At 43.4% G+C, this 20922-nt stretch overlaps 2 protein-coding genes across 5 annotated transcripts; both read right to left on the bottom strand.

The window, feature by feature from the left end:
* Nucleotides 1–43: 43 nt before the first annotated feature.
* Nucleotides 44–10565, bottom strand: VDAC3 (voltage dependent anion channel 3). 3 transcript variants are annotated; one of them, XM_057384497.1, is made up of 9 exons: nt 10482–10565; nt 9250–9321; nt 8040–8089; nt 4706–4858; nt 4014–4066; nt 2473–2700; nt 1453–1603; nt 668–725; nt 44–416 (listed from the first exon to the last, which is right to left on the bottom strand). In XM_057384497.1, the coding sequence occupies exons 2-9, from the start codon at nt 9314–9316 to the stop codon at nt 325–327; spliced, it is 852 nt and encodes a 283-aa protein (XP_057240480.1). In that variant the 5' UTR covers nt 9317–9321; nt 10482–10565; the 3' UTR covers nt 44–324. The 3 variants fall into 3 exon arrangements, with proteins under 3 accessions (XP_057240480.1, XP_057240482.1, XP_057240481.1); XM_057384499.1 differs by lacking the exons at nt 9250–9321; nt 10482–10565 and adding an exon at nt 6207–6361 and having other exon boundaries at nt 8040–8060; XM_057384498.1 differs by lacking the exons at nt 8040–8089; nt 9250–9321; nt 10482–10565 and adding an exon at nt 6877–8033.
* Nucleotides 10566–11553: 988 nt separating this feature from the next.
* On the bottom strand, nt 11554–20667 carry POLB (DNA polymerase beta). Of its 2 annotated transcripts, XM_057384495.1 has the most exons (14): nt 20529–20667; nt 20394–20451; nt 20252–20318; nt 19660–19734; nt 19102–19160; nt 18338–18387; nt 17865–17916; nt 16839–16893; nt 16678–16750; nt 16114–16184; nt 15328–15414; nt 14328–14392; nt 13673–13812; nt 11554–13056 (listed from the first exon to the last, which is right to left on the bottom strand). In XM_057384495.1, exons 1-14 carry the CDS (start codon nt 20587–20589, stop codon nt 12962–12964), a joined length of 1008 nt encoding a protein of 335 aa, XP_057240478.1. In that variant the 5' UTR covers nt 20590–20667; the 3' UTR covers nt 11554–12961. The 2 variants fall into 2 exon arrangements, with proteins under 2 accessions (XP_057240478.1, XP_057240479.1); XM_057384496.1 differs by lacking the exon at nt 15328–15414.
* Nucleotides 20668–20922: the final 255 nt, after the last annotated feature.

The raw sequence follows: 20922 nt of genomic DNA, 5'->3' as shown, positions 1-20922 counted from the left end.
TGCAAAATGCAATACAATAATGGGTAGAGGTTGGATTTTCTTGTGGGGTTGTTTTTTTTTTTTTTTTTTTTTTTCTGGAACAGATTTAAAATACAGGAAACTGAAATGTGGCACAAACATCACAACTTCCATGCATGCCTTCAGTTGTCTTCCTTTGTTGTGCTGGCACTCTCTGGACTTCAGCATCGGGTTAAGTCATTCTTGGGAAGAGTAGAAAGTTCACGCTTCTTCAAATTTCAGAGTAATATTAAGGCTGAAATGCACCAGGTACACTTCTCGTTCATCTTCCAGAGCACCACCAGTTGTTTTTTTCTTAAAGCTGTGTTAAGCTTCCACCTCAAATCCCAGCCCAATTTTGTGACCTCCAGCACTGAAATTCTTGGCATCAATCAAGCCTGAGAGGGTCAGCTTTACACCTACAAAAGCAAGTAATGAGAAACATCATACGCTGAGATCCCTGTACAGTACATCTTCCCTCTGGTGCTCAGTCTCACCAATGGGGTGTAGTTGCTACGGGAACTTACGTACATGCACATCCTTTACTTTTCTAAGTCTGCATAAAGACTTCTAGCTCCTTTGTTCATCTATTCTGTTCTTAGTATGAGAGTGAATTAAACAATGGTGTCATACTTAACACTATTTGCTGCTAGCAGTGAGCATTACATACCAGGTCGGAGGGCATGGGTGTAACCAATTCCAATGAGGCTGGCATTGTTCACTTTAGCCTACAAGAAAAGAAGAAATCAACAGTATTTCTATACCCTGGGTAAGTATTCATACAGAAGTGTCCTAGTGCCCTGAGAAGGTGGCTTATGCGTGAACACTCTTCAGCCACTTGTAGACCAGCGTCTTAGAAGCACATTCCGATCTTTTCTCAAGCGTTTTGAGCTTAAGCAAACGGTGGCCCAATTCTGCTTACATAAAATGCCACGCTATTCTCCACTGCCCCCTCTATTATTTGTCTATATCCTTTAAAGAGCTCACCTCAGAGACACCCTCAGAGTGTGTCTTGTTCACATGACTCACGAGTGATTTTTTTTTCTTCTAATGAGCAATAAATACATGAATGTGCAATCCCTTTTTTGCATTACTAAGTTTTGAACTGTTTACAATGATATTTATCATGTTTAATTTTGGTTCAGTAGTCCTGAAGCTTAATGGTTGTTTTGAAAAATAAATGCTTGCTACTTCAGTTCTTAGTACTAAAACACAGACATCAGCTGACTATCAAGGGTTAACTTACTGTTAGGTGAAAGCTGTAAGCTCAGCTGAACTTCCATCATTTGTAAGTACAATATGGTTTCACATTATGGATTTAAGAATTCAAAGGACACCGCATCCTTTCATTACCTTTTAAAATACATTTTGCAGCACACTAGCTGGACTTACGTCATAAAAATTTCTAGTATTTAGGGGAGCTTGTAATATTCATTTCTGTAACAAGGTCCTTACCACACAGGAAGTGTTCTCATCCAGCTGGTACTTTGCAGCAATACCAAAACGTGTGTTGTTACTGCCAGCAGTCCATGCGAGATTGACAGATGTCTCCATCTTATCATTAACCTTCTGATAAATAGACCCACCAAACTCAGTGCCATCATTCCTGTTTGTAACAGATGCGTGTCAAGCCTTGCCTCGTTTAGTAACTCTTCAGGTTAACACTTTTCCATAATCATTTGAACATTATCTCCTAAAATGAAACTAGAGATTCAATACTTCCCTGAACCCAGGCTCACTACTTCCTAGCTGGAGCTGGCTCATATTTCTTCACACAAAACATGTTTTGCTTGCAGAATGGAACAATATGCGACAGCCAGAGACCTACAGTTTGATTTTCTGGCAAAACCCCCACCCAGATAACGGGGTTGCTTATCTCAAGCCAATGTGCAGTAGCACATAAAGGAGGCTTCAGTAACAATACAAGAGACTTCAGTTACGGGAATGAGAAGACTGAAAACAACGTTGTTGCATTACATTTGTTTAAATATACCATCCTCAAAGCACCGCAGAGCATCTGAATGTCAAGACTAGAGCTACACAGCGATGACAGCGGGAAACACAATGCAACACACACCTCTCACCTTTACCTTGGGCATTTCTGAGGGACAAACTTTCTGTCTGATGGAGAGGGGGAGAAGGTAGAGTAGTTTAATTGAAAGCTCTTTTGTCTAGTTCCATGATGGAAATTAAAGCTCACAGCTTTTTAGGACAAAGTAACATAAAGTGCCTTTACATCACTATCTTACATGTACAAAACGCAAAATTACACCGAAGCAAGTATCCAGACAACCAAGAGTTGGGAAGCTGCCCCTGTTTTAGTTGTACAGAGAATTAAAACTCTGAATATAAATTAATTTGAAACAAACCAACATCCCCTTCCGTTCACCTACCTTTGACATAAGTCCATTACTGCTAACTATTCTACAGTTTGGTTCCTCTGGTAATGGTTTTCCGGGCTCAGGTAATACTTACACATTAGTGTGCAGCTGAAAGTCTCCTGCCTTATATCCCAAGGCAAAGTTATTCTGTGAAAGCTTTGACTTGGCTGTATCAAAAGCCATCTGGTAGCCAGCCAGCCAGCCTTCATAGCCCAACACTGTCCAACCATAAATGGTTGGTCCAGAGAGATCAATGTCTATGTTGCAGCCTAGATGTACATATTCTCTTTTGTAGGAGGTCTTCAACTTTCCACTCTTCTTCCTGCAGACAGAAACGTGCAGCTTTATCTGCAGTAGAATGCGAATATGCAATATTTGTAGTTTTATTCCAATACGTATGTCCCTTACGGCCAGTAAATGAAACTACTGTAATGCCTACTCCAAACTTAACAGCTGCAGAAGAGGGCACGGGATAAGGGTAACGGTGTTACGTATACTCACACGGTGCCACTTTTCTCCCCACCACCTCAAACTCCTTACAAACCTCAAGAAGCAAAACAGACAAAAATAATTTCTCCTTAGTGCTTTAAAATCCATCTGGTTTCAATCTTTTTTTTTCTCTACAAGTGAGTGTCACATGCTACGGCATCATCAGTTTCTTTTAGGAGCATCCGTAACCTGTAGCAAGAGATGTCTTTCAATGAATTTTTGTCTGTTTGGTACTCTCCACCATTCCTTCCTTGAGCAGTGCTCGCTTTCCTTTCTTCACTGCCGAGTACAGGTTTCTTCTACCAAAAATGGGTTTCTTCATCTCCAGACGTCATCCACTTAGCCTTTTTCTGTCCCTCTTGTGATACCTCTCCCTCTCTCCAATGTATGTCTCTGTTGATTTTGCTACCAATTCAAACATAACTAAGACAAAACTTAAACACTTCTTTAATTCTCTCCCCTACCTCCTTTCTCTTCCACTCAAGACACAGCAGTACAAAACTTGCACTGTCTGGCACTCATACCTAGGCCTGGGGTCTCATTTTTGAGTTAGCTTCTAATTCCTCACATCCAAGAAGTATTTCAAACTCAGATTTTTCTCATAGGCTCTCCCACAGCAATAAATAAATAAATACCAGTCATTATCTGCAAAGCAGTCTTAAGCTCTGCATTATTCAGACATAAACACCCCTTTTTTGCTTTACTACTTACCAAAATTAAGTACATGAGAATTGACAAAGACAACTAAGTGCACTCCACTGCCCATTCTACCTTGTCATTCAACTGCGCACAGACATTTGGCCAAAAGCATCATCAAAAAAGAAAAAAAAAAAAAAAATCGCTTACTGAGTTGACAGCATTAGGACCGTCAACACAACGAAGACCTACTTGTTTAAGGCGAGAAATAGCGATCTGGTACCTACTTCAAACAATAAATTTGCCACTGGCCAAAAAGCTGAAGGATGCTTTCTAGCAGACCTTGTCCTTCTGAGTTCAGTATTAGCTGCTGCCTGCAATAGATTCTACGGTGACTGCAGAACCTTCTCCAGTAAATGCTGAGCATTTACACAATAACCAGAATAAGTATTTCTAGAAGCTATGGGAAACTCTAACATTCCTTAGAAAAAGGTAATAGAAAATGTTTACCCTGTGTTTGGTACAAATGTAGTCTCAAGAGCCACCTTCAATCCTTCAGCCAACTGCAAAGAAAAATAGACATCTGCTCAAAAATCTGTTGAAATTTAATTTGTTATATTCCACTACTAGAACTCTACTTCCTGTCTAAAGAGAAAACAAAATACGACTGTTATGTCTCCCACACGATTTACAACGAAATCTGAAGATGCTGCCTGATGAAAAAGGGACTTTCTCTTCCCACAATGAAGCCCTTAACTGCATGGACTCGATAGGTATGTTTTTACATACAGGAAGATGACACATCTAGTGCTGCCAACAAGAAAAATTTTCACGGAATAATGACAGAAAGAAAACTACTCAGTTCACATCTGCTTATTMCTCCTAGTTCAAGAATCCATATGGTTGCTCAAAAATCTCTCTCATTATGTTAAAACAAAGTACTTCCTCAAAGGCCAGAGCGTATACCTGTCTCATTTTCCCCAACCTTTGTTAGGAGCTAGAGAGCATTTTCCTTTTTAATGCACAGGTGAAAGTACAAACACAAATAGCCCTACGTGGCAGATGGCACCATTACCTTATACTTGAGCCAGTAAGTGAAATAATACTTTTGTGCAATTTTTATTCTCCAGTGTTTTCTGTTCAACTCAGTACTTTCTCATACCAGCTCCAGAAACGTTTCCTAAGTTTCTACTTCCTCTTACCTGATCCTCCACAGAAACCTCTGTTCCCAATGTATTATCTGTGTTCCACTTCTGGGTGAATGTAAGCCCACAATCTTTCATCTTGTATTTGGTCTCTAGACTGCCCGAAGCCTTGCCTGTGTCTGTGTTGGAAGAACCAGTTGCAGTGAATTCCTGTCAAGAGCATAATATCACAGAATCACAAAATAGTTGGAGTTGGAAGGGACCCAGAAGGATCATCAAGTCCAATTTTTACGTGAACAGCCCATACGGAGATCAGACCCGTGACGTGGGCGTTATTAGCGATGTGCTCTGATCGACTGATCTAATCATGAGGTCGTGAGTTTTCACAGTCTCTATGTTTAATTACATTCAGTTTTTTCACTTGTCAAGCGCCAACACTCATAATTGCTACCGTCAGGCCTTTTGAAAGATCCCTCAAAATCACTGTCCTCCTCCTCCCTATTCCCATCTACAATAATCATTTTTGCATCGCAAAATGCTAGTCCTAGCATCTCCGTTCTGAATATTTCTTTTATTGACCTGTACTGATAGAGCCGTGGAACTTGCCGACGTTGGAAAAAGCGCTATTACACAAACATTCATTTACTTTTCTTCACTGGCATTCGACTACTCGCTCCCTGCCATCTTAATTTTACCGCACTTTTTCCCTAGCTTAAGCTTAAAAAAAAATCCTTTTTCCAACATCTTTTGCCAAAGCGGCAGTTATTTCAAGATTCCACAATTTACTCTGTACCTTCACATGAATCCATACCCCGATTTAAAAAGGTACTTGCTCGGGATACAAAGCTGTATATATTCCTGGATTTTTCTTCACAATCTCTTCTAATTCCCTTTATCATCTTATTAGTACTGTCCCAATTGTAGATGAACATACATCTGTTACAGTCCTGGAAATCCACCCCCCCTTAGGAAAATCAATCCTACATTGAACATGCACCGTTAGATGAATAGTAAAAAAAGCTTTTCTTCCCATTTCTCGAAACCTCTTGTGTTTGTTCATTGTCATTAATTTTTGCCCCATGCTTCAGCAGTGAAAATGTTTTCCAGAGACCCGATGCTTTTCACAGCAGCTACCGCATCCTAATATTGTGGCTCCCTATACCATTTATGCTACTGTCACTTAAGACTCATCACCACAGTGTATGAAGACTTTAGTACCTTCCCCCATAAGTTTCTTTCATTACCTCAGCCAGTAACTCCACTTCAGAAGCTAAGTTGTCACCCATCATAAAGCACCTTCAAATTATTGACTTTTTCTCCATTACGGTATCAAGAAGTAACCTGACCTCCAGAGCACCCTGACATCTCTCTGTCAGGCTGCTCCTTCACCAAGGAGTGTAAAGGAACCAACAACTATTCCGTCATATGATCAAAAGCCAAAGCATTCTGCCAGGCGTCAAGAACTCAATCTGCTTGTGGAAGCAGAAGCCACAGAGTCAGAACTCTGCCACCATCAGTCTTTACCTGCGTAAACCAGAACATCTCACCAAACACTCACTTCTTGAATTTTTGGTAGCTGAAAAATCAAACTCATTCTGGCTCCATGTCACACGCCAGTCTGCATCAGCAGGTTAAGCTTAGCTTCTCATTGTCCTTCTAGTTTACGGTGTCCGGCATCTACATGTTTTGCACTTAGGCAAAACCACTTGCAATCTACGAAACAATTATAATCAACAGACGCTATCACTGTCGTTATCTAAGTCTACATGTACCGCTGTTGTTTTCTAAGTGTACGGGAAAAACATCCAAGCATTTGCCTTGTAACAATCAGAGGTACTACCAGACTTACGTCTGAATTAGATCTAACACGTTGTTCCTAACTTCATCTCCATACCCAAACCTCTATTTTGTTGCATCAGAATCCTCATCAGAAACACTAACAAGCTCAAAACCTGAAGCAACAGACACCTGTATTGTATCTATCTTGTTTTCCCTCTTGCCCTTTGTATAGTGTTCTTGTTATGGACTGCTGGACAAAGATTGCAAATGGCTTTACATACAGGATCATACAAAAGATTTAGAGCTACGGACACAGTCAGACTGCAGAACGTGTATAATAACACAACTAAAAGCAACTGAACGGTTTACAAATGACAGCATGCAGCACAGAAAGCCTTGCCAGACAAAGCCATAAAGAGCCAACGTGTCAAAACAGTCACTATTCTTACCAGCTGGGTAAAGATCCAATGAAAATTGCATGGAAAAGAAAAAGCCCATTTTAGAACTTCATACAGTTGTTCATGTTCCATCACAATCAGAAGACAGCACAATAAACTACAAGTGTATTATGTGAGAATCAAAACTTCAGTCAGGAAAGTTTTCAGCCAGGAAAGCTGCCTAGCAAGAGATGTCAGTAAGCGGAGGCAGCCACAGTATGGAGACCACATAGCTCCTTGTGCCTACACTTTCCTGGTGCACAATGCAAGTAATCATCGAAAGCTCAAATGAGACGGAATACTGCAACACAAAAGTGAGGACTTACACCATTTGCACGATAAGAACACAACAAAAGGAGGGAGCTAAGGCAAATATGGTTATGAAGTAGGCTGAAAAACAGCTCATCTTAGCAATGAGAACAGCATTGAGCGGTAAGACATGCAGAACTCAAGAGCCAGCATAAGAATATAATCTCGTAAGCAATACATGCCTGTGGTAAAGATCAAAATGATGACACCCATCCCTGGTTTTGCCAGCACTCCTGTGAAACTGTGAGGAAGCTCTGCTTCTCCATCATTAAAATAGGGATCACCGAATATTCTTGTTACTTGGAATGCAAAAGCTCACTTACGCTTTCAAATTCTACATGCAAGGTACTGCAGAAGGACTTTTTTCAGTTTTAATTCAGTCTTGAATTTTAATTCAAGCTAATTTTAATGAAGTGGACATGAGTGAAAAGGCAGTTAAGTTAAACTCTGGTGCTTATTTGCCCCTTGACCTTTTGGATAAAAGTCTCTCTGGACGGAAAATACTACAAAAACCAGTAAGAGCATGGAAACTCAATTCCAATTGTACGTAGAAATGACAGCTATGTAGGGTGAAGAATTTCACGAGTGGGATGTGCCAATCAGAACAGGGAGGCAAGTAATGAGATTGTGGGAAAAATCTTGCACACCACACGAAAAAAAGTACTGCTACATCGGCTACGTACCATAGTAGAAATAGCTATGAGTTTTAAAATGAAAATGAGAGAGAGAACCAACGCCTGCTATCGTTTTAAAATGAGAAAGTGAAAGAGAGAAGCAACAGCTGCTATCAAGTTAATACTTGTTACCAGTTCAGGAATTTGTCCTTCCACTGCCATGCTGGTTGGTTGAAACCTCCCAGTACTTACCACCCCACTGGAAGACTTGGTCTTCAACTCTAACTTGACCATTCCAAATCCTGAAAATAAAATAGCACATAGCGCTTATTTCACTGCAATATACAAACAAGGTTTATTTGCAACATACCCAAAGTATGCCAGGCAGAGTACACCAACCTGACAGAGCCTCTTTTCAAGTTTCAACAGTTGTCATTCATACTAAGCGTCTATGAGGACTGTGAGAAGAATAACTGAAGGAATTTTGACAACTCTTAATATTCTGATACTACATTTCCAAGTTACATCTGTCTTGATGCAAGTGGCCTCGTAATTTGTAGTCATAACAGACAGACACAATCATCAAGTATCTCCACTTTTGGTAACTACCTACAGCCCGGGACCCAGGAATACAGTTAACAATCTCCTCTCATTTACTCAGTTTACATTTGCACTTCTGACTGCAAGGCAGGAAATTTTTCTTTTCCTCTACTCCAAAAAACCGTATGTTTGAACTCGCTGCAATCCTACAGTGCCATATACAGAAGTACTACTGCTTTCTTCTCTTTCTTTCTGCTCTGAGTCTTGGGAAATACCAAGCCTTTGCATGAAGTAGAAAAGCTTGAAAGCTTGAAGTAACTGACACTGAAGCATGGAACTTGAGTTGAATTTTAGCAAAGCCTGAACTCTGGGGTGGCAGAGACCAGACCATAGTTTTATGCAGCACATGGATTTGGCATACAAATAAAATCTTCATTACACACAAAATCAGATTTGGAACAATCAACACTTTCTAGTACTATTTCCACGAAATGTAAATATTGTGAAAATATTTGTACTCCAGCCTTAACAACAGGCTATTCTAATTAAAATAAAGATCGCTCTGCCTCAGGAACCTGTTTATTGCCTCCTATGGTAATCTACGTCAGTTTCCCTGATTTAATGACTCCAAATAGAAAAATAAGAAGGTTAAAAAGGGTGCAGCATTTTCCAGAGATTGTTCTGGAGTGCATCTTAAGGTCAAACTTGTAATCTTCCCCTTGAACTCTTTGCCACCACAGTACTTTTGTAATAACACACGTCCAGAGTTCAGAATCGGAAGGCGCTAGATGCTCCAGGCATCTGCTGATTTTCTGCCATAGAGTATTAGGGAATCTCTGAGGTACTCACGTTGTTACTGGCATTCCGAAGGCGCGTAAGGAAAAGATATGAAAGGCAATCAAACCATTGTCATCTTACTTACCATATCCCTTGTTGAATACATCTCTGGCAGACTTTCCCAAGTCACTGTATGATGGTGGGATAGCCATTGGATCTGAAACATAGGGGAGGTTGTAAGAATCTTAGCTATAACAATATGAAATCGAAACTATATCCAAAGCATCAGGTAAACAAGTTTACCATTCTGTTCGGCACCTTCTCAACCTAAATGTCACCTTTAGGTAAACACCTGTAAACACCTGTTGCGTTTACACCTCATTCTCATAAAGCTATCGAGATACCTTGACAATTGTGAGCCTGTTCACTCTCCCAACACGGCGCTGTGTTCTACGCATTTAAATGTGTACGTTAAATGTTATGCAAGCATTTAAACAGTATTAAAAAACCCAATTCCTCGAGGTTAGCCCATACTGGAACACATAAATTCTCTGCTGACAACAAGCAGCTCTACTCGCACAACGGAATCGTCTAGAGGAACCGAGCTCAGAGTTTCACAGCTCTTGACATTAAATTTCAATCAAGTAGGTGCAATGGCAAAACACTGTGTGAAGTCGAGGGAAAGAAAGCCAAGAATACACACAGCGGTTTGTGGAATAAGTGTAAAAAACCAAAAACCAACCATACAAAAAACCCCAAATCCCCCAAAGAAACCTCGCACAAGAAATAACAATAACCGTGAGGCTGATTTCATGTTTCTTGACGGATGTGGCGGGACCTTGCCCATCACCATCGTCACGCACCTTCGGCGGCGGAGCAGCAGCGGCGGCGGCGGCTGCGCGGCCCCGGGAGCGCGAGCGGCGCCCCCGCCCCGGTACTGCCCGTGTTACGCAACGGTAACGGAGCGGGCGCGCTCCGGCGCCTCTTCCTCTCCTTGGCGAAATGCCGGCGCCGTGGGAACGCACGGTCGCAGTCACTCTACAAGTCCGTTCCTCCCGGCCAAGAAAACGGGAGCAGCCGGCAAGATCCCCGGCTGCCTGGTCTCGGAGACAGAGCCGGCCCGCGTCCCGAGAGATTGCCCTTTCTGCAGCCCGCGGGCCTGAGGACGAGGAATTGCCGCCGGAGCGAGCCGGCGCCCCCTCGGGCCTCTGGCTAAGCCCCGCCGCAGCAAGGTGACTCGGGGGACTCCCGCCTCGGTGGGGCCTCTAGTACACCACCGGGCTCCGGCCAGACAACGCCGCGGGACCCGACCCGACCCGACCCGACCCAGCCCGCCGCGGCCCCGGGCCGCGCCGTGACCGCGGCCCCCAGCCCTACCTGCCGCCCGCGCTGCCCTCCGGTACGGCTCTCGGCGCCCCTACGTCCGCATGCGCGGCGCCACCGCTGCGCACGCGTCCAGGCTCCGGCCCCGCCCATCCGGCCCGGCTACGGCCGCGCGGTCCCGCTCCGCCCCGCGCGCCGTCTAAGTATGGCGGCATGGCGGGAGCGCGCCCGCGGCGGGAGCGGTGAGATAATAGGCGGTACTGCAGCCGGAGCCGCCTTCGGTCTCGGTGGCCGGTACAAAGTTGTGCTTGGGACGGACGGAGAAGGCTGGCGGAAGTATTCAGTGCCCACGGAGCTGCGGGTCAGCCCTGGCTCACCCAGCCTGTTAGAGTTGGTGTGAGACGCCAGCGGGCGCTACAAGTCCTCTCAAACCTTCATTGACCTTACCGACAAACTTCGTTCGCTCATTTGTCAGTCCCATTTGGAACCACAGCTCAGACAAACCCCTTATTAAGGGCCATATAGCTCTGAATCGAAGGGAGGAGGCGGGCCCACCCAATGTGGAAGACTCGGCAGCTGGGACAAAACCAAATACGACAGAACAATGCAGCATGTATCGTTGCCAAAGCCCAACCGTTATACCGCACATAAATAAGTTTGGCTATGCACCCGAACAAAAGTTTAGCGCATGCCCAATTGCACAGATTCCCTTTGATAAGCACAAGGTTCACAGCTATTGCCTCCCACGACTACCAAACATCTTGCAGTTTCATAAAGCAGTCCACAAGAAAAGCCAGTCACCTGAGATACAGGGGATTGGGGAAAGAAAAAATAAAAGACACATATATTTATATAGTTCACAAAAAACAAGCAAGCTCTCTGAATAAGACTTTGTTTTTCCACATAGAAGAATTCACAGTATTACGGGGAGAGACTGCAAAGCCAGCAAATTCTGTCTCAAGGCCCAAGACAAAGTAGTCTTCCTGGCTACCTGTCGGAGGTGATGGAGAATGCATCGGTGTAATGGTGTCCAGGAAATGTTTGTAAACATGGTAAACTTGCGTTACTGCTTTTTTATCTCCTAAAATTACAGTTAATAAAATAATAGTCAAACGGCATTACACACTCCTGATGGAATATTCATTTATTCCTGCTGATTACTGAAGAAAATACTAAATACATCAGCTATGCATATTTTTAAAATGAGGCATCAAAAGACGTCACATAGAACCAAGTTACCTTCTAGTTACCTTACATACCACTGCATGCATTTAGCACTGGAGAACATTTCCAGGAAATAATTCAAAATCCCAACAAGAAAAATGGAAGAAAATAAAGGGATAAGCAAGAGTATCTGCCTATAATGTCCACTACTAAGACTGATCGACTCTGCTTGTATAAGAACAAGTTTAAGATGTAGTTATTCTGCAGGCTGAAGACAGGTAAAAATAAGATGTAGTATTATGTCTGTTTTATGGTCAGGTCAGGTTCACTAGTCTGACACAGTACAAAATCCTCTCTGTCCCCATAGATGCTGATAGAGAGTGTAACCATCAATAAACCAAGTGTTATATATTTAGCAATAGTCCATTTGACTATGTCTCATCTTTACTGCTACAAGGTATTCAAATACTGTAGCAGCAACACATTCCATGCTCATGCTCTGCAATGGATGGAAGCTAGTAGCTTACCACTTTGAACAATTTTAAGCAAACCAACAGACTCGCCATCCCAAATACAACTAGTAATGCATTCTTGAAGAGACCTCTTCTCATAGCCAAAATACTCATTACCTTTCCCAGSGGAAGGTATAAAATAAGATTTGACAGGTTGCCTATAAAAAAAGGGCAGATTGAATCTACAGGAGTGGTAGCAGTGCATCCATTAATTGGATCCAGCGGAACAAGTTGAACAAAGCAGTTGCTGAGCAGTGCAATCAGTAGTACCGCAGCGTGCTTAGAAACAAAATTCACGGGTCACGCGCAACATAAAAAGGAGAACGGCCACATTACCATATAGCCCACACAGAAAAATTTTAGAAGTAAGTACACAGAAACAACTCACTAGGAGCTTCATCACTTCACAAAGACATTTCACAGAGACATGATGAGATACAGACAGTAGCTGAAAATGGTATACTTTAGGAGTACTTCTTGTTATAGCCCCCTTTCTCATTCTGATYTCTACACATTCTTAAGATACAGTGAGAGATGCTGGATGCCCCATTCCTGGAAGCACTCAAGGTCAGATCGGACTGGGCTCTAAGCAATCTTATCTAGTCAAAGATGTCCCTGCTTGTGGCAGGGAGACCAGACTATGTGACATTTAGGGATCCCTACCAACCCAAATTAATCTGTGACTATACAAAGGCTTTATCTTTGCCGCGCATTCCGTACGAGTGCCACGGAGTCACTTTAAACATCAGTAACGTACAGCTTTTCCGGTAACATCCAAAGTAAGACTGTGCACTTTCACACGTTCGTATGAAGCTATGAAAACATCTCTCTAGGCTACAGACATAAGCAAGCAGTCAGTTATTCACTCCGATCCTTTGGCTCTCGGTATTTCCACTGGATATAGTCAAAGATGTCTTTTTCACATTCTACTGGCAAGGCCTCTCCAGCAACACCTGCAAGCAAAATTACACAGGCTATTTGAAAGGTGGAGAGTCTGTACCGTTCAGAAATGGCAAATGCATTGCAAAGACAAAACTGCTGCGGATAAACGACTTAAAAAACCCACCCAGAACACTCCCCCCCGCATCCTGAACTTTTCATACTGTTTACAATACTGATTCTTTTTAGTGTCAAAGCAAATCAGATAACGAATTAACCGAGGGGCCAAGCGGTTACCCAGTTAAATAAATTTATCATTGCGTGTGGGTACACATAGCCACCTTTCCTCCAAAGCAAAGCAACGGAAGAACATGAAAAGAGTAGGAAACCCTGTGAAAAGAGTAGGAAACCAAATATGTGCTATGCACACCACAGAAAGAAACCTTTAGATCAGTAAGACTTCAAGCAGACTAGGTGACCCAAAGAGGTAACTTTGTGCCACAGAGCTGCCTGTACTTAAGCAGGCTGCCCCTTCTTACTGCAATTGTCACCGATACCAAAAAGGACACTGAAAAATTTCCAAAACTACAGCATTCATCAGAAGCGTTTCCAAGACGCCGCAAGCAATGGAAGGATATCACGCAAAGCACGTAACTAGAAAGAAAACCCTGGTCAAGAGCCCGTACTGACCGGTTACACCCAAACGACGTATCGCATATTCGTTGATGGTGAAGCCCATTTCCAGAGCATGAGTTCTCATGTTCTTATTGAATATATCGCTTCCCGTGAAATACAGGACACCACAGTAATACTGGTCTTTCGGGATAAGCCTAGAATAAAAAGTAGAAACATAGATTTGGAATAAATATACAACAAAGAAGTTATGAGCCATTTAGAATTCAGGCATTCGGACACTCACGGGTTTACTTTGTATTTATGCGTATACATTCTGCAACTCTGTGCACTTAATATTCCCACAAGCCAGATGAAAGAATGATGGGAACTGCCTATCAAAGAAAGGTTTAGCACATCTACTCTTACAGAAGTAACTGGTGCTCAGCCACTACCTGGTTACAATGCTCCTGCCAAGAATCAATGTCAAAGCAGGATGGTAAAACAGGACACAATTCTGAATCAGAATCGTCATCAGGATTTGAAACACAGTATAATTCTAATAACCTGCCGCAGTTACTGGCAGTTGTACAGCGGCTCCTACACCACAAAGGCATTAGAAAAGTAGTAAATGGCACATTCTGAACGTGCAGGTAGAGATTTGAATGCAAAAGCTGATGCAATTGCCTACTGCAAAGCTAGGGGTTTGGGTGGGGGTTTTGGAAGACGGTACCGGATATCGATTCTCCGATGTGGATATGATGTTCCATCTTCTTTATCTGGCAGCTGGCAGACACCCTATGAGGAAGTACGGCCAGAGCGAAATTCAAATGAAATTAAACAGAGTGGAGAACCATCTTTACCTCCCCACCCCTAAACGACCTCCAAACAATCCTCAGTCATCCCGGAAAGCATAGCTGAATCCATGCTGAAGTGATTAAACATTTTACCAGAACAGCCAGATACCAGAATGCAGTGGATCAGTATTTTACACTGTTATGAGAACTGCTATGCTACGTAGCACATAATTGCTTCTTACATTTTTATTGCAGCAGTAAGGATCGCTGGACTCCTCATTTCCCTGTCCTAACTATTATCAGGCTTCTCGGTATGCACAAATATACCAGCAGGTTAAGAAAAGAAGAAAAAGCTGCGGTGTCAATGTGGCATCTAAGAAAAGTAAGGTTCCTGTAATTTGTTACTTGCCTCAGGCGTCCCACATAATCTCTATTATATCCTAATTCTAGTAGGTCATCCATTAAATCCGTTCTGTAGCGAAACGGACTCAGAAGGAGACAAGAATACATTATGTACTGGACAAAATCAGGTAAACATAGGCCTGTCATCAAAGATAAACGTTTCCAAGATCGTGAGGACACCACTACAGAAGAGGTCACCAGTTTCACTGAAGAAGCAATGTCACGCTGAGGTTCCAGGCAATGCGCAGCAATGTAGACGCAATTGACATTATGCGATAAAGGTTACATCAGCAGAGTTCAGAACTACACAAATATTTGTACTTTGTAATCCTGAAATCGTACCATAAGGCATTTCCTAATAGTTAACTGCAGCAKGTTCTTACAAGGTGCAAGGGGGAAATTTAAATCGAGCAAACACACGCCACCCCCACCCCCAACTGCAGCAGGCCACGTGATGTATTTTGTATTCATCCTAGTACCTGTCAGGAAAAGTAATTTCCCCACAACATCCTTCACCACCGAAAACACTCTTACCATGAATTTTGTGTCTCCTTTAGACAGCGTATCTGTGACAAAGTGAACTTTTTCCAGCTGTTCTACAACCTGATGCAGAAGTTTTGACTAGGAACAGTGATAACACAAAAGTAAAAATTACTTCAGAAATAACAAGCTTACCTGTTTACTGGACAGAGGCTCATATAAGTACAGGATGTCATGATAATTAAATTACTATTCTACATGCAATGTGACCCAAATGGAAAAAAACTTTGACAATAACATTGGGAAAAAAACTAATAAAATTACAGCTGTGCATCAAAACCAATTTCCACCAATACCCCCACGTGAGATCACCTTTAGCTGGCAATGACAAATCCAATTTGGCTTTTAAACAATGAATCTATAGAAGCGACACAAGAAAGGACCCTCACAAATACTATTTCAGAGTTAGTTCCAAAAGATTACAACAGCAGCAGGACAGTTTTCTGTCATCTAAATGATTCTGGCTGCGTAAAGAGATACTCGGTCTACTTTTAATCCAGCTAGCTTTACAGTTCAGCATAACAGAAGCATGTGCATTCAAGGGGGTGGTGTGTGACAGGAAGAAGAGGGACAGAAGGATAAGAATAAGCACATGGACTAGTTCCTCAAGAGAAATGCAATGTAGTATGTGGACCTGAGAAGTAAACTCCCCAAAATAAACAYGGCGCTCCAAGAGAGAAGTTTAGCATCACAGTAAATACGAAACCACAAAAAGCCGTAGTACAAGTCTGAGACTATATGCAATGTACAGTACTGATCGCCAGCATCTGAGAAACACACCTGTTTGGATGATTCAGATGTGAAACTGGGATGGGTTAGGAGAACATCCATATCACCGCTTGACTCTGCACCTAGGCAAGAAAGAAGCAAAGAAAAATCCCTCTGTGTGTGGCAAAGTATACTAATGTCAGTGAATGTCCATCTTACCGCTTCTTGTAAACATGTTTCTTTTAGCAGAAAGCGGTCACTATTGGAGACATTACCAAAAAAGAACAAACCTCAAAACCTTAAAGTAAGAGAATCTTGTTCTTTCATCAAAGACTTTATACTTACAACACTTAAGAAAATATCCACAAATTTCTTTCGTACTCTACAGCAATGAGGCACAAATGTTGTTAGTGTAAAAACAGAGCAACCAATTCACGTTACAACATACTACTCTTCACGGGTGAAGGGCGAGAAGCAAGGATTTATGCGGACGTCTTGTCACCGAACTAGCCGGTCGAGACAGTACTAACAGGAAAAGGCCAGGCTCTGGCATAGACACCTTCAAGAAGGACGGCATACGCAGTAACACGTCTCGCTTATTATCCCAAAATAAAGATAAGATCACAGAGTACCAACCTCGCCTGAAACTGCCGCAGACTGTAGCAATATAGTTTGGGTCCAGCCTCTTTATCTCTTTCAGCACAATTTCCTATGCAAAAAAGGGAAGATGCTCATTTAGAGGCGTCGGTCATTCACCGATCATTGGAACCTGGCATCCTTAACAAGGAGGTTCTTACCTGCATTTGCAGCATTTCTTCCCTTGGGATTCTTTTCTCAAAATCTTCAAAATACCTGCAAGTTTAAAAACAAAAGTATCGGAAAGAATCACAGGGGCGGCATCTTAAAATTTTAGTTAATTAAATGTATATTGGGGAAAAGAACACCAACTTTTGCTACCGTCACATCACAAAAAAACTCCAGACTCTCATCAAACATCTTAGAAAAAATCTCTCAAGGTGACAGTAAAAACTCACAACCGCGAGCTCGACGATGATTAGAACACCGTTTCTGCATTTCCACTGTATATGAAAAGCTGCTATGAGGTGGAAGTAGCATTACCAAATAAGCAACTGCTTAATATTTGCATAGCCCTCTGAAAATACAAAAGGTTCCCGACAGAACAGCCCACTGGCAAGCAGGAGGAACAGGTCCCTCACCCACAGTCAGAGGCGACCTGCGTCAGCAGGAGCTAAAGGGAAGGTCCTGACTCCAATACAGCTCCACATATATTTGCCTTCCACCTAAAAAACAGATTGTCAGCACGCTGCTCAACTGCGGAGAAGAAGAGGCCAGGTGCACGCAACACCTTTTGGTTTCATTCGGCTCACTTGCAGCTTCTGACACAGCTACAGTTCTTCCACCAGCAACCGAACAGACACTCGACAAGCAGCATTCAAGCTGATAAACACTGAGTGACAAACACATATTCTGCACAGAATTGTCAAGTTCAGACACGCAAAGGCCTTACCTCGTTCACGGCACATAGTGAAAAAACAGCCCGGGCCACGTATATGCAGATTGCGAAGAAACACTCGCTAAAGCGATACTCCCTGAGCTAACTGAGGAACTCACTCAATATTAACTTCCTCCTGAACAGAGATTAAGCCTTTCAACCCCAATGAAACGAAAGCTTTAAATAACTGCTGAAAAACACACAGAGCGCGGAGAAGAGAACCGTCTGTGGCCCGTGTAACCTTACGTTAAGTCCCGCCACCTGAAGGAGTCATTAACAACACTGAGCACTTGTACCCACGAAAGCTTACTTCAACCCAACTTGCTGGTGATGAGTCAGCTTGTGCTCAATTTTTCTTAGATCTAGGAAAAAAACCCCAAACAAAACAGTTAATTGAGGACCGAAAATCTTGCAGTAAGTTTCCACCGAAGCAAAGGTAACGCACACAAAGAAAACATAACAAGAATACAACCTCAAACGAGGGAATTTCAAACTACCTATGCAACAGCCCATAGGATGACCACAAATGCATAGAGTGCTTTTGACAAAGACTTAACAGACCACCCAAGAAGCAAAATTCTTGTTATRTCTTCCACGTGAACTGCACGGACTTAGCTATGGATACGTATGCAATGCCTTAAGCCTGTGCACTAGCTTTAGCATCTCATGCACTTTCTTCAAAGCCTAGGGCATATACGCTACGACAGTACCACTGCAGAAGAGGCAGCTCGACAGAAGAAAAGCTTACTGCAGTGTCAACTGAGGCCCCAAATTTACACTTACCTTCTAAAGTCTTAATTCCTTCCTCGACAAACTTTCTAGCAGCAGCGGGACTGCAAAGAGATAAGGCAATGTGGCATCGGGAACGGCAAGAATCTTATGACACTAAATAGAACATTAGAATTCCTTGTAACTGTCTAGGTTTTTAAAGGACAAGACTGAGGTAGCTTGTGACGCTTACGTCTTCTCAGCATCTGCCTTTTCAGTTTACGCTTTTGGTCGGCAGAGAGCCAAAGCTCGGCCAGCACATTTTTGAGCATTCATATAACTGTATGCTGACGTGTCATTATAAAAAATTAAACAGATCCCACATAATAGGCAATATATCTTCAGACAATAATACTACAGGCACAGTAACATTGCATCAGAGTCCCGACAGGCTTTTTCATTCCCTTGTTTTTGTTTTGTTGCCTGCTTCGAGGCTACGCTTCTCCTTCTAGAAAAACCCTTGAAGCCAGATTCTCACTTCCGCTTCAGTTGTCTTTCACGGTTCCATCCTCGACTGGCATCTATCTTTCCCCTCTCAGCTTGCACATGGGAGCTTCCTACTTCCGTTCCTGTACCCCAAAGTCTGCAACTGATGGTTCTATACCCTTCGGTCTCAGACAATCCTGTAATCGTGACTACAGTGTGTCAGCGTGGGTGTGACATCATCAGCTCAGGCTCGCTGTCTTTGTTATTCACAATCACCCAATTTCTGCTCATAAGTCCATCAAATGAGCAGGAGAAGGGGGAAAAAAACCGCAAACATGACAAGAAATTTTTACCCAATGCCAGTGACTCGTGTCAAGAGATTGATAGATGCGCTCGTGTCATCTTGACGGATCTACAAAAACAAAATAACAAAAACCAAATCCTTCTTTATTCCATTTGCAATAAACAACAACAACAACAACAAAAGCCTTGATAAGATAAACAGCTTAGTTAGACTCTGGTTTGGAGGCTCACTGTAAGCCACTACAAAATGGTACCGAGGGTACTACGGTGCATTGCATTAACTCTGCACATAACTGGCTCCGAAACTGCTCAACCGTCCACGCTAAGGTCAACAGCGGGCCTAAAGCACAAAATTCCACAGCTTTCCTGAGACGGAACGCCACTTCTTACAGAAGATCTGCGCACGCTGATTATGTCAGATAAAAAAATTGTTGTGAACAGATAGATTTGAGGCTTTGGCTGATTTCTACTTGCCAAGGACTCTCTGTTCACCATTCCTATGATTCTCCAGGGACAAGCACAGAAATGTGCAAAGCAAGGTGGGCTACTTGGTAAGTTGTCGAGAAATGGAACTGTCGAGAAACACAGAACAAGGGCAAGAAACCCACCTTTTCCAATTTGCGTAGTTTTCCGGTGGATAAGAATTCATCTATCTTCTCAGCAATTTTAGCACCTACTCCTTCCTAAAGATTGGTAGGGTGAGCACAAACAAGGTAACTTTGAAATCACGCAGTCATTATATGTGGGAAGAAAGGAAAGCTCCCTGGAATTTAGAGTCCAGAAAGAACTGTGGGGCACCCGGGACCACAATAAATAAGCAGACCACGAAAGAGCACAAGAATTCAAGAGTACCACGCAAGCAGTATAAACAGTGTAACTCGACAGCCATACTAAGTTTCCCCAAAGCAGTATTTGTGGATGAGGCATTTACTGCTCAAGATCTCTGACTTAACAAAGCAGCAACAAAGCAAAGGGAAAAGATATTTTTACAGGCAGAGACTCGGATGAGGTGCCCGCTTCCAGCTCTGAAACCCCCACGGTGGCCACAGCACAACTCGTCCCCGAACTCTGACTCGGGTACCGGAGAGAGGCTCTGGGAGAAGCAGGGCTGTCCCCACGCTTCCCAGGAACCTCCGGCATTTCGTCTCCGCTCCGGCTGCCCCACATCCTCCCGCCGGCAACCCGGGCACGGGCACCTACCAGCTTCTTGGCTTCAGCCCCGCTCTGTATCTTGCTCGGATACCGAGAAATGACCGAGGCCGCTTTCCTGCGGAACAGTACCGGTCAGCGTCCGAAAGGTCCGGACCCCGAGACGGGGGCGCGGCGGGAGGGAGGCGGTTACCTGTAAGCGTTGTACTTGTGGATGGCCCTGTTCACGTTGCGCTCGTAGTTGGCCAGTTCTGCAGGAGAACCGCGATGAGAGCAGCCGGTGTGCGGCCCTTCCCACCCACGGAACCGACCGAGCGCACACACCTACCGGTGAGGAAGTCGGTGATGCCCTCGTTGGGGCTCTCCTGGGGAGCCTTGCGCTTGCTCATGGTCGGCACCGGCGCCCAGCGCCCGCCTCGGACCGCGATCGCGGGGAGCCGCTTCCGGCGGCTGTGGCGTCACAGCGCGTCCGGTGTCGGGGCTCGGCCGGTGAGCGATGCGCCGCTGAACATCAGTTTTACGCGTCACCGACCTTCCTCACGCGTTGATGCCATCGCAGCTGTTTTTGCCCAAGCCAAGTACCGTGAGCTTCAGGTGCCACCGCCTGGATCTCGAATTTTGCTTATTTTAAACATGAATCTTTAAAACCCCCCAGGCTACAAAAATAAACATTATGCCATTATACAAAATCAAATAACACAAATCCCACAAAGATACAAGAA

The sequence above is a fragment of the Malurus melanocephalus genome, unplaced genomic scaffold, assembly GCF_030028575.1.
Source record: "Malurus melanocephalus ecotype Western Australia unplaced genomic scaffold, MMel_1.1 scaffold_712, whole genome shotgun sequence".
In the NCBI taxonomy this organism is placed as follows: Eukaryota; Metazoa; Chordata; class Aves; order Passeriformes; family Maluridae; genus Malurus; species Malurus melanocephalus.
This window is presented reverse-complemented; position numbering and strand designations above follow the sequence as displayed.